Source organism: Microcebus murinus, chromosome 27, assembly GCF_040939455.1.
Source record: "Microcebus murinus isolate Inina chromosome 27, M.murinus_Inina_mat1.0, whole genome shotgun sequence".
Taxonomy (NCBI): domain Eukaryota; kingdom Metazoa; phylum Chordata; class Mammalia; order Primates; family Cheirogaleidae; genus Microcebus; species Microcebus murinus.
Genome location: NC_134130.1, coordinates 2,611,793 through 2,627,802, shown reverse-complemented (window position 1 = coordinate 2,627,802; position 16,010 = coordinate 2,611,793). Strand labels below are relative to the sequence as shown.

At 52.0% G+C, this 16,010-nt stretch overlaps 2 protein-coding genes across 3 annotated transcripts; one reads left to right on the top strand and one right to left on the bottom strand.

Moving 5' to 3' along the window:
* Positions 1 to 153: 153 nt before the first annotated feature.
* Positions 154 to 1,093, bottom strand: RPS28 (ribosomal protein S28). The gene is made up of 4 exons (XM_012790804.3): positions 983 to 1,093; positions 841 to 888; positions 413 to 547; positions 154 to 237 (listed from the first exon to the last, which is right to left on the bottom strand). Exons 1-3 carry the CDS (start codon positions 1,019 to 1,021, stop codon positions 425 to 427), a joined length of 210 nt encoding a protein of 69 aa, XP_012646258.1. The 5' UTR covers positions 1,022 to 1,093; the 3' UTR covers positions 154 to 237; positions 413 to 424.
* Positions 1,094 to 1,121: 28 nt separating this feature from the next.
* On the top strand, positions 1,122 to 14,809 carry NDUFA7 (NADH:ubiquinone oxidoreductase subunit A7). 2 transcript variants are annotated; one of them, XM_075998139.1, is made up of 4 exons: positions 1,122 to 1,239; positions 1,620 to 1,669; positions 5,089 to 5,238; positions 14,621 to 14,809. In XM_075998139.1, exons 1-4 carry the CDS (start codon positions 1,189 to 1,191, stop codon positions 14,709 to 14,711), a joined length of 342 nt encoding a protein of 113 aa, XP_075854254.1. In that variant the 5' UTR covers positions 1,122 to 1,188; the 3' UTR covers positions 14,712 to 14,809. The 2 variants fall into 2 exon arrangements, with proteins under 2 accessions (XP_075854254.1, XP_075854253.1); XM_075998138.1 differs by lacking the exon at positions 14,621 to 14,809 and adding an exon at positions 7,501 to 7,732.
* Positions 14,810 to 16,010: the final 1,201 nt, after the last annotated feature.

Below are 16,010 nucleotides of genomic sequence, written 5' to 3'. Positions count from 1 at the left end.
TGGTATGCGTGTGTTTCGTCTGGAGTCGGGGATGTGCGCGCACATACAGACACATGGATCTCCCTCCCCCAGGCTTATGGAGTGCAGGGTTGACCACCTGTGGGACCCCAGGAAACCTAGCAAAACTTTAGACAACCGAGATGAGAAACGGAGTTTACATACAACACAAACGCTTTATTTGACAATCGCAGATCACCCCCATTGAGCCAAGTGGTGACGACCCTTACATCCAGGACCCTGTAAACAGAACCAAGAATGACATGCTGACAGGCCGCCCCAGCAACTAGCAAACACCCCTCTTGCAAATCTCTTGTACACCCTTTCTGCCTCCCAAACTTTCTCACCCATGGGTCTGGCGAAGCCTCCCTACCACCAGCCTGGGGTCTAACAGGGACCGCCTCTCCGCACTCACCAGCAGCCAAGTTCAGCGCAGCCTCCGAGCTTCTCGCTCGGACTCTAACAGGGTGAGCACGTCACCCTCGCGCACCGGGCCTTTCACGTTGCGGATAATGGAGCGGCTGGTGTCGTCCATAAATTCCACCCGCACCTACGGGCCCAACGGAAAGGAGTCAGGGCGGGCCACGGACTGGCACCGCGGCGTGGAAAGCAGATGTGGGTTCAGAGGACGTGTTGGGGTCGGATCACGGATACTTATAAAGGGAACATCAGAGCCCGAGGAACGGACTGGACGGAGCTCGAACCCAGCTGGCGGGGCCTTGCTGAAGCATAAAGCGCTGGAATAAAGGGAATATGGGTTTTCGGATTCCAGCTGGCACAAGGCTGGGGCCACCATTAGCATTCAGACCCTGGGGAGTCGCCCGGGCGCCCACACCCGCTCACCTGCGTGCACTGTCCCTGCGAGCCGGTCCTGCCCAGCACCTTGGTGACCTGGCAGAAAGAAGCTGGGGTCAGATCCAGCCTTCCCGGCTCCTCTACTTCCTCCCTTCCTCCCCGAACCCCAAATTCGGCGCCCCCACCTCACCCTTGCCAACTTGATGGGCTGCACGCGGCTTGTATCCATAATGGCGGCGCGGCGGCGGTCCGGCGGAGAGGAGTCACGTGCTTCGGTTAGCGCTTTTATATGACGCTATGGCTCCGCCCACTGACGTTCTCGCGAGACAGCGCGGTGTCCTTCCCAGCAGCCTTCGCGGGAGAGACGTCAACGACGCCCTTCAGCGCGGACGGAAGATGGCGTCCGCTACCCGTTTCATCCGGTGGCTGCGGAACTGGGCATCCGGGGTGCGCAGGGCAAGGGCGGGACCGCGCTCGGGGACTATGGGCTCCGTGTACCCTGGACCCGCTCCCGTTCTTACCTCCTTCCTAAGCCAAGACCCCTCGCTCAGCCTGGGATCTCCCAGGGACCCCCCCAACTCGTGATCCCTTCAGCCCGGGACACACCTGCCCTATCCCACCAGACTTTGACCCCCTCCTCGCCGTGGGATCTCCCTAGCTCCCGCCTTTCGTGGTCTTGGGTCTTGTGGGTCTGGACCCCGGCTTTCCTCTTCCCTTGCAGGATCCATATTCCTGTCTTCATCTGTTCATCCCCGAGCCATCCCTGTCCCCTCGCCCTGTCTTCTGAGGTGTCTTGCAGGCTGACCCCCTCTCTCCTCCTCCCACAGCAAGACCTGCAGGCGAAGCTGCAGCTGCGCTACCAGGAGATCTCCAAGCGGTGAGCAGGCCCCGCTCGCTGCCCTAGCCTGTGGCTCCGTCCTTCCTCCACCAAAAATGAAATCCATGTTCCTTTAGACCCTGGAGCGTTGGGCTGAGATCCTGCCTCCAGTCCTCTGCCAGGCCATGGAGGCAGAGGTTTGCCTTTAACCTTGGGGAATCTGTGGAGACAGCTCTCATAGTACATCCATGCTGGGCGTGCGTTCCCAGTGGGAATCATGAGTAGGTTTGCACTCCGTATTGTGGCCATGCCAGTTACTGTTATCCCCAAATTACAGATGAAAAAGAGGCCCAGAGAAGCTAAGTCATTTGCTTAAAGTCACTCAGAAGCTAAAAAGTGACAGCTGGGATTTGAATCCAGAAATGACCCGATTTTAAACTCATTTGTGTCCAGAAATTCGTTGAGATTTACAAAACTCTGTCATGTATGTCCTTAGCCTTGCGGATACTAGTTAACACAAGTTCTCATCCACATTCCTTTCATGAAGCTCACTTCCCAGGGAGAAACATAGTAGGGAAACAAACACAGCAGGTACCATTGTTCTGCAGTGCTTTGAAGACAAAACAAAATGAGGGGAAGCTGCATGTGGCAACCTGAAGTCAGGTGGTTGGGAAAGGTCTCTCCTCCGATATTGGCACCTGAGTGATGGGAAGGAGCCAGTAAGGATAAGTTTTGAAAAAGCATACTGGGTAGAGGGAACAGTAAGAGCCAAGGTTGTGATGCTGGGCAGAGCCTGAGTAGGAAGGAGGCCAGTGTGGCTGGAACACTCTGAGGGAAGGGCCTGGTGGTACATGAAGTCAGAGGAGTAGGCAGGGGGAAGACAGTCACTGAGTGTTATGAAAGGAAGAAAACTAGCATTAAAATAACCAAACTTATGTGAATATGCATGTTATGACTAATTCCAAATATTAAAAGTATTGAATTGACTCTGGGAATTCTAGTGAGGCAGGAGGATTGCTTGAGGTCAGGAGTTCAAGATCAGCTGGAGCAAGAGTGAGACCCTGTCTCTACAAAAAATAGAAAAATTAGCAGGGTGTGGTGGCTCATGCCTGTAGTCCTAGCTACTTGGGAGGCTGTGGCATGAGGATCGTTGAGCCCAGGAGTTTGAGGTTGCAGTCAGGTATGATGATGCCACTGCACTCTAGCCTGGTGACAGAGCAAGACCATGTCTTAAAACAAAACACAGAAAAACCTACTGAATTGCTTTTCTATCAGGGTCATTGGTAGGCCAGTTGAAGAAATGGTTTTGTACAATTTTCAATTTTTTTTTTTAGGGTAACAGCGCCCCCTAGTGATTCTTTTGGGCCCTGGTTCCTTTTACCTTTTTTCTGTGAGGATGCAGAAAACCATGGCCTTGCATATGGAAGGTCATTTCTGTATTCCTTATGCAAATTCTACCTTTCACATAATATGTTGCTTTTAATATTAAACATTTTTACTTTATTTATATTTGTTTCTTATTTTTCTAAATACCATAAGTATATCCCTTGTTCTAAGAAAAAGTTAAATCCTAGCAAAACAGATACCAGACAAAAAAGCTGTTTATTTATTTGAGACAGAGTCTCACTTTGTCGCCCAGGCTAGAGTGCTGTGGCATCAGCCTAGCTCCCTGCAACCTCAAACTCCTGGGCTCAAGCAATCCTGCTGCTTCAGCCTCCTGAGTAGCTGGGATTACAGGCATGTGCCACCATGCCCGGCTGATTTTTTCTGTAATTTTAGTTGTCCAATTAATTTCTTTCTATTTATAGTAGAGATGGGGGTCTCCTTGTTGCTCAGGCTGGTTTCGAACTCCTGACCTCAAGCAATCCGCCTTCCTTGGGCGCCCAGAGTGCTAGGATTACAAGCATGAGCCACTGCGCCCAGCTGAAAAAAAGCTGTTTAAAAACATGAGTAATGGTTGGGCGGGGTGGCTCACGCCTGTAATCCTAGCACTCAGGGAGGCCGAGGAGGGCGGATTACTGAAGGTCGGGAGTTTGAAACCAGCCTGAGCAAGAGCGAGACCCTGTCTCTACTAAAAATAGAAAGAAATTAATTATACCAACTAAAATATATATACAAAAATTAGCTGGGCATGGTGGCGCATGCCTGTAGTCCCAGCTACTCGGGAGCCTGAGGCAAGTAGCATTGCTTGAGTCCAGGAGTTTGAGGTTGTTGTGAGCTAGGCTAACGCCATGGCGCTGTAGCCGGGGCAACAGTGAGACTCTGTCTCAAAAAAATAATGCTATTTTGAAAAATTTAAAAAGATAAGCGAGGCCGGGCGTGGTGGCTCACGCCTGTAATCCTAGCACTTTGGGAGGCCGAGGTGGGCGGATTGCTCAAGGTCAGGAGTTCGAAACCAGCCTGAGCGAGACCCCGTCTCTACCAAAAATAGAAATAAATTAATTGACCAACTAAAAATATATATACAAAAAATTAGCCGGGCATGGAGGCACATGCCTGTAGTCCCAGCTACTCGGGAGGCTGAGGCAGTAGGATCGCTGAGCCCCGGAGATTGAGGTTGCTGTGAGCCAGGCTGACGCCACGGCACTCAATCTAGCCTGGGCAACAAAGTGAGACTCTGTCTCAAAAAAAAAAAAAAGATAAGCGAAAGAGAGAGGGTCTTGCTAAGTTGCCCAGGCTGGCCTCAAACTCCTGGACTCAATTGATCCTACTGTCTCAGCCTCCCAAGTAGCTGGGACTACAGGCACGTGCCACCACACCTGGCAAAAAACCAGGTCTTTTTACAACTTTTTCCCCCGTGTTCTCTGCCCTGTCTCTTTCTGGGAAGTTACTGTTGTTTTGAGCTAAGCATTTCCTTTTAAGTCCTAAGGCTTCTAGGTAAATTCATATCAGGGTTTAGTCCAAGCCAGGACTGAGTAGTGTTTAGCCCTCCACCCCCCTCTGGCTGCAGAGAGAGAGTCTTGGTGTCTGACCACATGGTGGCAGGAAATGCAGAGACCTGGACCGGAGCCAGCTAGGTGTTCTTTGAGCAATAAGCCTTAATCCCAGCAGGGTTCTCCAAAGAATTGTTGTGCTAACAGGAAATCCAGGGGTCCCATTGAGTGGCCTTTGAGACAAAAACAAAGTGGGCTAAATCTGGGACTGCACCTGCAGGTGGAGGTGAGGCGTGGGGAGCGGAGGGGGTACATGTTTGGGCCTCTCCCTTCCCTGGGAGTCTCACAAAAGGGTCCTCCATTCCCACCACATTTGGAGCAGGTAGGGGACCTGGGTTGGGGCAGACCCCAGCCTCGCCTTCTAGTACCTTCATGTCCAGAGAGGGGCTGTCACCTGCTTCTGGGCTCTGGACCCCTCCCCAGGCATAAGTCCGTATCAGTGTACTAAGGAACACCTCTGCCTGCAGCCCGTCCCAGTGGCTGGCTGTGTACCCGCAGCGCAAATGACCGTCCCTTTGTTTCAGTGCCAATGTTCTTTTCCCTCAGTACTCAGCCTCCTCCCAAGCTCCCCGTGGGCCCCAGCCACAAGCTCTCCAACAACTACTACTGCACTCGAGACAGCCGCCGGCAGTCTGTGCCCCCGTCCGTCATCATGTCATCACAGAAGGCGCTGGGGGCAGGCACGCCAGCAAAGAGGTGAGGATCTCCAGCCCTGCTTACCTAGAGCCCCCCCACACCCCTTCCTGCATCCGACTCTTTCTCCCCCGCCGTGGACAGGGTGCTTGTCGAGATCCTGTGAATCGAGTATCAACTGCATCAGGAACTCTGCCGCCCCGCCCACCGGGGGCTTTTAGTCCAATAGCTCATTTAATCCAACCCCACCCAGGGTGGGGGTTAGCGCCTTATCTGGGGGTGGGTATTTTACAAAGCAGTTGAAGTTCTGAGGTCCCTTCAGGGGCCCTGGGAGAAGCCCATACTTACTGTTTTTGTAATTGTGTATTATTTACTTATTCTTTTAAGAGAGAGGGTCTTGCTCTGTTGTCCAGGCTGGAGTGCAGTGGCATGATCATAACTCACTGCAGCCTCCCAATTCCTGGTCTCGAGTAATCCTCCTTCCTTGGCCTCCCAAGTAGGTAGGACTATAGATTTATACCACTATGCTCAGGGTTAATCTTCGTAATTAATGTTTGTAAGCTCTTAGTCAATGCCATGCCTGCCTCCTAACAACTCCATGAGTTGGATAGAGATGACTGCTGTTGCACAAGATGAAATCAAGGCTCAGAGAGGCCAAATGACTGGCTTGGGTCACACAGCCTGTGGGTAGCAGAAGCAGGATTTCAGACCAGTTTGCCTGGACTCTCATTGGTGCCTAGCCTCTACAGCTGACTTGCTATGTGGCCCTGGGACAGTCCTGCATCCTTCTTGAGCCTTGGTTTCTTCATCTGTAAAATGGGGGCAGTGGGCATGCAGTGTGTAGAAACCTGTGGAATGTTGGGGCCAGGCAGGCTGCTGTGTAGTTAGAACTTGGTGCTCAAGCTGGGCGTGGTGGTGTGATCCTAACAACTTGGGAGGCCAAGGCAGGAGGATCGCTTGAGGCCAGGAGTTCAAGACCAGCTTGGGCAACATAGTGAGACCCTGTCTCTATTAAAGAAAAAATTTTAGCTGGGGTGCAGTGGCTCTTGCCTGTAAAATCCTAGCACTCTAGGAGGCCAAGGCAGGAGGATTGCTTGAACCCAGGAATTTGAGACGAGCCTGAGCAACAGCAAGACTCCTTGCTCTTGTTACAAAAAATACAAAAATTAGCCAAGCGTGGTGGCATGAGCTGTAGTCCCAGCTATTTGGGAGGCTGAGGCAAGAGGATCGCTGGAGCCCAGAAGTTTGAGGTTGCAGTGAAGCTAGGATGATGTCACTGCACTATAATCTAGGCAACAGAGGGAGACACTATCCCCGCTTCATATCCCCCTCAAAAAAGAAAATTTTTAAAGAAACAACTTGGTGAACGGTCAGTGAAGTGGCCCCTGCCGTCACCTCCCAGTTCTCAGAAGCCGGGCACCAGAGCGTGGCAAGCTGCCCTACTCCGGCACTCTCTCTCACCATGCCCTGATGCCTGGGGTGCTGCCTGCTGCCTCTTCCACTCCCTTGAGGTTCCCGGAGGGTGGGAGGCCCTGGACGCCCTGCTCTCGGGCCGCCTCTGTCGCCCAGCCTCTTGCCTGTCTCGCTCACCATGTGGTGCGTGTGAGCTTTCGCAGCCCGGGCCCAGGACTCAGGCGGCTGGGAGGAGAGGGGAGGCTTTTGCCCTGGATTTGCCGCCACAGTGTCTCCAAAGTGTGGTCTTCAGTCGCTGGCTGCCTGTCCACTCTCGGCTCCACCTTCCCGAGGGCGGGGCCTCGTGCCGCTGGCTCTGTGCCTAGGAGGGGTGCCGCCATGTGGCTCCGGGTAGCTCGTGCTCAGTACCTGAGGAAGGAAGGGCAGGGGAGGGGGCAGGGTCTGCTGATCGCCCAGCCCTTTCGCCAGTGTCCTGTCCTTGGACAGCAGAAAAGGTGGGGGACTTGACCACCTTGGGGGCCAAAAGTGGGAAGTGGGGGGCCCATTTGGGGGCTTCACACAGGGCCTGGGGCACAAAGGGGGCTTGCCAGCTCCCAGCAAGAGTTGGCTGACCCTCTGAGGAACCCCGCTGGAGGGGATTTGTCCCGGCCCGTGGGACCTTCTGTTACTCGTGGGGTCAAGGGGAACCATGGCTGAAAGAGATGGGCGAGAGAAGGGAACGAGACCAAGCAAATGGTTGTCAAGGTCTGCTTTACTTAGATTCTTAGTAGGTATTATAAGCATACAGAAACAAGGAAGTAGAAACAAAAAAATAGTGGGGCGACGATGAGGCTTGGGTCTGGGTTCATCAGCCCCAATCAGCGTCTTATCGATATCCTGTTTGTGACTGATTACTCAACTCCAACCTGGCAGGTGGTCGGGAACAATTGCAGTCAGCACTCCCTGGAGCATCCCGTGGTCAGCACGTCATGGAATGCATTCTTCTCGGAGCTATAGCTGGAATTTTCCAGGGCGAAGCCCGTGCGTAGGACAAGTCGTTGGGGTGTTGAGGGTCTTAGTCTCTAACATCTCCCCCTCTTTTAATTACTATGAGGGAGATTTACACAGGTTGGTGGAGAGCCTGTCTTAGGCTATGCGATGGGCTTCTGCGACCAGCACCCCAAACAAGATCATGTGATCAATGTGAAGGTGAGGCCTCTGTCTTAGGCTATGTAGGTGGCATCCAGCTCCAGCACTTTTAATGATGAAGTGTGCCCCCGGGCATGGACCTACAATATTCCCGTCATGGAGTTACCTCACTGCTGGCGGGGTGTGCACCTGGTACACGGCATCGCGATAATCCTGTCATGGGCGTCTCCACAGCCTTTGGAACCAACTGCGTTCCATGTCTGAGGCAAGGTTTGAGAAATTTAAACCTTCAGTGGGTGTGTTGGGAGACTCTCCACGGAGGTCTTCTCTGGAGCCTCTTTGTTCTAGCCGTTGGTAAAACACGGAGACCGATTTTTGTGTGGCTACGTCTACCTGTGACTTGACAAAATCAGTTAGTTTTTTGAATGCCCAAGGCCCAAAGGTGAGGAGCAACAGAAAACCTATAAGCGGCCCTAAGACACTGGGAAGCAATGTGGATAGCCAGGGGGATGTGGAAAACCAATTTTGATACCACGCTTCACTTTGTTCTCTCCGTTTTTTTCTATCCTCTAGGCTCTGTCTAACTCTTTCAATGCTATCTTCTACCAGACCTGTTTTGTCTGCGTAAAAGCAACATTCTTCTTTGAGTGTTGCGCACAAACCTCCCTCTTGGAGGAACACTAAGTCTAGGCCTCTTCTATTTTGTAACACTACCTCAGAAAGCGAAGCGAGGGATTCTTTGAGATATTTTAGGCCCTGCTGTAGCTCTTGGAGATCATTATCGATGGCAGCAGAGAGCTGCAGGTATTGCTGGTTGGAGGTGACTAGAGAGGCTATGCCTGTTCCAGCCCCTGTGGCACCAAGGCCTAGAACAACTGCGAGTGTTATGGCCGTGATGGGCTCTCTCTTTTCTCGGGGCATTGTGGTGCCACGCTCCCCAAATTTGAGCAATTCGTTAGCAGGACGTTTAGTGAGTCTGGGGAAGAGCATGACTAACACACAATTTTCTCTATGCTCAAGAAACGTTGCAGTGACTATATACGGGGTGAGGCCGGAGGAACAAGCAAAATAAGAGGTGTTAGATGCCTGAATATACTGAAAGGTGGAGTTGACAGTAATTGACTGATTGCATATTTTCTTTAAGGGGGCGGGGGGAAGCATTCTTGGGCTAAGAAGGCAAAGACCTAGGCCTGTGACTTGGCTGAGTGTCAGGCCATCATGGGTCTCTAGACCCCATCTGAGTCTGCTGGTGTCATTAGTAAATAATAATTTACCAAATGTAGCAACACCTTCATAGAAGGGAGGCCGGATATGAGGCACAGTTTCTAAGGTGGCGACAGCATGAGCAACATAGGAACTATCCGTATACAAGTTAAATGGTGACTGATCTACGTGTTTGAAGACTGCGACTAAGGCTGCTAACTCAACGAGTTGAGCACAGGAGAACCCGGTGGGAAAACTGCAGACTTGGCCGTTAATGCTATAGGCTGCGGTGCCTGAGGAGGATCCGTCGGTAAAGACTAAGACGGCTCCTGGAATGGGGGAGATGCTTGTCTTTTTGGGAAATATTACAGGTGTCCGATAGAGGAACTGAATTAGTTTATCAGGGGGGTAATGATTATCTAGTTTGCCCTGGAAAGATGTACAGTTAACCGCCCAATCATCATCATTTTGTATTAGCCACCGAATTTGGGAAGCATTGTAAGGGAGTATTATGATATCTGGATCCTTTCCAAAGAGTTTAAGGGAGTTTTCTCGCCCCAAGCGAATAACCTTAGCTACTAAATAAGGGTAGGTGGGAAGGACTTTAGAGGGGGAAGCCGATAGGTGAACCCAAAAAAGAGGCTTGCCCTGCCAAAAGAGTCCCGTAGGCGAAAAGGGGGTAGGGAGTACAATAAAGTACAAGGGGGAATTGGGGAAGAAGTAGCCAATGGCCTGGGCATTTATGGCCTGCTCGACTAAATTAAGTGCTTGCTGCCCTTCTTTAGTTAGGAAGCATGGAGAGGTTGGATTGGCATCTCCCTGCAGGATGTCAAATAGGGGTTTTAACTGTCCTATGGTGAGTTTTAAATATGGGCGAAGCCAATTAATGTCGCCTAGAAGGCGCTGAAAATCATTAAGGCATTGAAGAGAGTCTTTTCTGATTTGCACCTTTTGGGAGAGGACCTTATTGGGGAACAATTCAAAGCCTAGGAACAGGTGAGGGGGGCAGACCTGAATCTTTTCAGGGGACAAGCGGAGGCCTCGAGCTTGTAAGGCCGAGACAACCTGCATGGTAACTTGATGTAAGGTTGCCTCCTCGGCCCCGGCGAGAAGAATGTCATCCATATAATGAATTATATATAGCTGAGGATGTTGAATTCTAAAAGAATCAATTGTCTGAGCCAAATATTTTTGGCAAAGGGTAGGGCTGTTGGCCATGCCTTGAGGCAATACTTGCCACTGAAAGCGCGGGGAGGGTCCTATACAGTTTACTACCGGGAGACAATGCAAAGCGTTTGCAGTCATCTGGGTGCAATGGTATGGAGAAGAAGCAGTCTTTTAGGTCAATGACTATTTTATAGTAGCCTTTGGGGATAGCTACGGGCGAAGGCAAACCAGGCTGGAGTGCCCCCATGGGCACTCCCCCATTGTTTGGTTAACAGCCCATAAGTCTTGTAGCAGCCGCCATTTGCCAATCTTTTTTTTGAATGATGAAAATAGGGGTGTTCCATGGTGAAGTAGAGGGCTCTATGTGTCCGGCAGCTAATTGTTCCTGCACTAACGCTGTAGCTGCGGCTAGCTTGTTAGACGGGAGGGGCCACTGATCGATCCAGACAGGGGAGTCACTTTTCCAAGTGATTTTATCTGGCTAAAGTGCAGGGGGATCAATGGCCCTTACAAAAAATGTTCTTCGAACCCCAGTCCTGATCTGTCTGACTTAGGGAGGGTGGTTAGGGGTGCTCTTAGTCCCTGACCCTCCTTGCCTAAACCCTGTCCTGGGAGGAATCCCTGCTTAAGCATTTGGCTGGTTACAACTTCATTGGGGCTGCACATAATGACATTCATTTGTGCAAGGATATCACGCCCCCATAAGTTAACAGGCAGGCCCAGGACTACAAAGGGTTGAGTGGTACCTTTGTTTCCCTCAGGGTCTTCCCACGTCAAAATTTTTGAGCTCTGGAGAGTGTCTTTAGAATGTCTTATACCTTGTAAGTGCGTAAGGGAAGGCTGCAGTGGCCATGATTGGGGCCAGGCGTCCTGGGCAATAACTGGAATCGGCGCCAGAATCAAGAAGGCCCTCAAAAAGTTTACCATCTAACTTTAACCTCAGGGTGGGTCGTTTTTTGGTGATAGCCTGGACCCAATAAAGATCAGAAGAGCCAGGGCAAGAAGCACCTCGGTTAGAGGCGATGGCTGGGAAGGCTGTATTAAGGGGCAAGGGTAATGCCTGAGCTAAGCGCTGTCCCTTAGAGACACACACAGGGCCGGTAAGCGCGCTGGCTAAGATGTTAATTTCCCCGGTAAAGTCACTATCTACTATGGAGGGGTGGACTATGAGCCCCGCAAGAGTGGAGGAGGCTCGGCCCAGAATAAAAAAGAACATGTTAGCCAGGGGGGGGGCTCAAAGGAGCCAGTGGGCAAAATCTGAACACCATCCTCAGGTCTTAATATTGTGTCAGAGGAGGCACACAAGTCCACTCCTGCGCTCCCTGTGGTTGCTCGGAGGAGTCTAGAGTCTGGGGGCTCTCTTGTCGGCTGTTCCCCGAGGCCGACTGGAATTGAATAGGACAGGGGGCCCGGGGCTGGCCCCTCAGGCCGTTTCCCGAAAGGGGGGGCAAGGGGTTTCTAAGGACATCAGTCTTGGAGCGGCACTGATTGTCCCAATGCTTTCCCTTACAGTGAGGACAGAGGGAGGGGGGCCGGGTTGGCCTGCCTGGTGGTCCACTGAGGTTAGGGGTAGCAGAGGAGGCGGCTAAGGGGCACTGCCTCACAAAGTGCCCTGGTTGACCGCACTTAAAGCAGTCCCTCTGTGCCGCGGTCCCTTGGATGGCGGCCCCAACCCCCTTGGATGGCGGCCCCAACCGCAAGCTGCACGGCCTGCGATACCTTATGGGCGAAGGGGTCAACATCATTACACATTCTAATCATGTCATTAAGGTCTTTATTTTTGAGTTTACCCCTGAGGATGGCCCTGCAAGTGCTGTTGGCATTTTCATAGGCTAATTGTTTAATAAGCCTATTGTCCTCATCTTCGGGTCGTTCAGCAGACTCTAAAAGCCTGCCCACAAATTCACTGAAACCCTCTTGAGCTCCCTGGGTGATTTTTGTCAGGGGAGTAAGAACAGATCCCTTAGAGGGAAGTGTACGCCAAGCGCCGAAGGCGGCCCCGGTGGTCTGAGACAAAAGTCCAATTGGGAGTCTCCTTTGGCGCTGTTCAGTGGCAAATCTCCCTTGTCCGCTAAGCTTTTCAAGGGTCCAAGATGCAGAATTGGGGTTTTTTAAATTATTAGCAGCCGTGGTCTGACAGCGGTCGAGAAAGTCGGCCTTCCAAGAGAGGAACTTCCCGCGAGAAAGGACCGCCTGTACTAGTTTGATCCATTCTCCGGGGAGCAGGTAGCCGCCCCCCCGAGGCTGCCTCTAGGAGGGAGTAGGTAAAAGGTGCATTGGGCCCATACGCCCTAACAGCAGAATTCAGTTCTTTTAAGGTTTTAAACTTTAGTCTGCGAAATTCAGTGGGCTCTGAGTCTGTTTCTTCTGGGAGGTCATCGCTTTCGCTTTCTCTTTCCCTCCCTTCTGTATCCTCATTATCTGAATCTTGGGGTGGGGACTGGCTCGAAGAAGGGGCGGCAAGGTCTCCTTGCCTATTAGACCTGGTAACTACCGGGAATGCTAGGGCTTTATGGGAGGACTTTAAGGATTTTTTATTTAAGATGGCGTATGATTGGGCGGTCTCATGACGTGGGTGGCTAATGAAGACAGGATCTTTAAGCGTATCTTGGAGGGAGGACAAGTCTTTGGAAAGCTGGGAAAACTCTTTTGGAAGTTGTAAGATATCCTTTAATTGCATAACCCTTTGACTTAAGTCTTTTTTGGCACGCAAAAGTAAGGGCATTGTAAGGGGAGGCATTAACGAAGGTGTGCAAATTTGGGGCGCGTAAGGAGGAGGTCTATGGGGGGCCGCGGTAGGAGGCGGCCATTCGGGATTGTGATATCGGGCCACCTCCTCTTCGAAGGTTGCCTCTTCCGCGGGGTCGAGGGACTCTTGGAGGGGTTGTTTCTTGAATACCGGGTAGTGGAATGCATGAGGGGCTGTACCCTCGGGCAAAGGAGGATAGAGGGTCTTGGTGTCTGGCCTACTAATCGGGGGCTCGTCCCTAGATGTCTGGAGCTCAGCTTAGGTGTCCTGAGGGGGCATATTAATACAAACTGAGGGGCAAGGGGAAGGGCATGTTGATCTCTCAGGATTATTAGGGGAAGTTGACCCTTCGGCCGCCTCCAAAGATGTTTTTGAAGCGGACCGCGATACGGGTCGGAGGCAGAATTCTGCTACCGAGAGCAGCTGCCTTTTATTGGGGTCTGAATCTGCTCCCTCAACAATATCTCTGATTAGTCCCTAGTACGAGAAAACGGATACAGGGACGGCATCTGGGCCCTGATTCAGAAGTAAATTGTTTAAATCTCTGCCTACCTTCTGCCATTTGCGTGGGTGAATCTCAGGTCCACCAACAATAAACCAAGGACAAGCATGATCAATGAACACAAAAACTTTACTAGGCCCTCTTTCTTAACTCTAATTCCTCTCTCTCTGAGCGAGGCCTTGAGATCCTTGATAAAAACGGCCTCTTTAGACAATGAATGGCCCATCTCGATGGGGTGACAATGTAAAAAATCTACTCACCAGACCGTAGATTCTGTGAGCGGCAGAAAGGAGGTCTCTTCAGGGATTCTCCGGAGAACTGTCTGTAAACCGCGTGCATCCGACAAAAGTCCGTACCTCGCGCCCCACGTTGGGTGCCACTTGTCCTGGCCCGCGGGACCTTCTGTTACTCGTGGGGTCAAGGGGGACCTTGCCTGAAAGAGATGGGCGAGAGAAAGGAACGAGACCAAGCAAATGGTTGTCAAGGTCTGCTTTACTTAGATTCTTAGTAGGTTTCATAAGCAAAAAAAAGAGTGGGGCGACGATGAGGCTTGGGTCTGGGTTAATCAGCCCCAATCAGCGTCTTATCGGTATTCTGTTTTTTTTTTTTTTTTTTTTTTTGAGACAGAGTCTCACTCTGTTGCCCAGGCTAGAGTGAGTGCCGTGGCGTCAGCCTGGCTCACAGCAACCTCAAACTCCTGGGCTCAAGCGATCCTCCTGCCTCAGCCTCCCGAGTAGCTGGGACTACAGGCATGCGCCACCATGCCCGGCTAATTTTTTGTATATATATTTTTAGTTGGTCAATTAATTTCTTTCTATTTTTGGTAGAGACGGAGTCTCGCTCAGGCTGGTTTTGAACTCCTGACCTTGAGCAATCCGCCCGCCTCGGCCTCCCAGAGTGCTAGGATTACAGGCGTGAGCCACTGCGCCCGGCCTCGGTATCCTGTTTGTGACTGATTACTCAACCCCAACCTGGCAGGTGGTCGGGAACAATTGCAGTCAGCACTCCCTGGAGCATCCTGTGGTCAGCACGTCATGGAATGCATTCTTCTCGGAGCTATAGCTGGAATTTTCCAGGGGGAAGCCCGTGCGTAGGACAAGTCGTTGGGGTGTTGAGGGTCTTAGTCTCTAACAGGGATTGGGAATTCTGGAACACCCTGCCTGTCACATCCAGAAAGTCCTAGCGGGTGTGTTTGCACTGGCGGCAGGTGCGGTCTCTTTCAGATCTTTCCTCACCGTTCTCTGGAAACCTGGCTCTAACCGAAGTCTCCTCTCTTCCTCCAGCTCAGCCGTCGTGGCCTCTGAGAAGAAGGCAGTAACGCCAGCTCCTCCCATAAAAAAGTGGGAGCTGTCCAAGGACCAGCCTTACCTGTGACACTGTGCCCTAGGGCCACCTGTCTGCTTTTCCTCCTTGGATTGGATCCAGGGAGAATGTGACTTAATTTATTACAAATACATCGAACTCCAGGATCATTTCTGTGTCTACTTTTTTTTCTTTTTTTTTTTTTTGAGACAGAGTCTCACTTTGTTGCCCGGGCTAGAGTGAGTGCCGTGGCGACAGCCTAGCTCACAGCAACCTCAAACTCCTGGGCTCAAGCGATCCTCCTGCCTCAGCCTCCCAAGTAGCTGGGACTACAGGCATGTGCCACCATGCCCGGCTAATTTTTTCTATATATATTAGTTGGCCAATTAATTTCTTTCTATTTATAGTAGAGATGGGGTCTTGCTCTTGCTCAGGCTGGTTTCGAACTCCTGACCTCAAGCAATCCGCCTGCCTCAGCCTCCCAGAGTGCTAGGATTACAGGCGTGAGCCACCGCGCCCGGCCTGTGTCTACTTTTTAAGTGACACTCAGCTTACTTGGATTTTGGGGTGAAGCCAGTGCCGAGTCTCCGAACTCTGTCTGCACTCCAGGGGCTGGAAAGACACCGTCCCTGGGTGCAGAGTCAGGTGACGTGGCACACAGGCGCGGGAGAGGGCGCTGTCCCTTCCTTGAGGGCCTGGCTCTGCCCTGAGAGCGGTGGGAATGGGTGCCCCTCCCGGGAGTTTGGGTTCCAGGCTGTGTGTGGGTTTGGGGAACACTGACTGCAAAGGCAGGCGGAGTGGGGGGTGGGGGGTGGAGGGGTGCATAACAGCCCACTTGCAGGCTGCTCAATTCTGTCACTTGAGAGTGTCGGCCCTTGCCCACATGGGCATTCAAGAGCAGCTTCCCACTGAGGCCCCTGCTAGATCTCGGCCACCCCCCACTCGACAGGGAACAGAGGACAGCCAGGGCCTCCCTGTGCCAGAAGCCTTTATCCGAGGGCCCTGGGAAGGAAGGTGGCTGGTCCCGGGGGAGGAATCTGCAATCCTCCTTTGGCAAGTTTTATGACTCTTAAATTAGGCGAGGGAGTGGGGTGGGAAAGAGGGCTGAGACCTGGGCCCTTCCTGCACAGGCGCCGTTCTGGGTTCTGGGTGCGTTACAGCCTTGATCTCCGCTCGTTCCTACGCATGAACCCAGGCAGCTGAGGAGTCTCTGCTCAACTGCTGTACACACATCCGTGGCTTCCTCAGTTTCTGTCCTCTGGCCCCAGACACCTCCCTCACCAAGTTCCTGAGCCTCAAAGGCAGGATGTTCCCCACCCGTCATCTCCTGGCAGTCCTGTGGGTCACCCTTGCCGTCTGTCTCCGTAGCTG

Coding starts and splice junctions, on each gene's coding strand:
- RPS28 (XM_012790804.3), bottom strand. CDS start 1,021: ATGGATACAAGCCGCGTGCAGCCCATCAAGTTGGCAAGG. Junction 889..982: donor AGCCCATCAAGTTGGCAAGG/GTGAGGTGGGGG, acceptor TCTTTCTGCCAG/GTCACCAAGGTGCTGGGCAG. Junction 548..840: donor CGCAGGGACAGTGCACGCAG/GTGAGCGGGTGT, acceptor TTGGGCCCGTAG/GTGCGGGTGGAATTTATGGA.
- NDUFA7 (XM_075998138.1), top strand. CDS start 1,189: ATGGCGTCCGCTACCCGTTTCATCCGGTGGCTGCGGAACTGGGCATCC. Junction 1,670..5,088: donor TACCAGGAGATCTCCAAGCG/GTGAGCAGGCCC, acceptor CTTTTCCCTCAG/TACTCAGCCTCCTCCCAAGC. Junction 5,239..7,500: donor GCAGGCACGCCAGCAAAGAG/GTGAGGATCTCC, acceptor CCAACCTGGCAG/GTGGTCGGGAACAATTGCAG.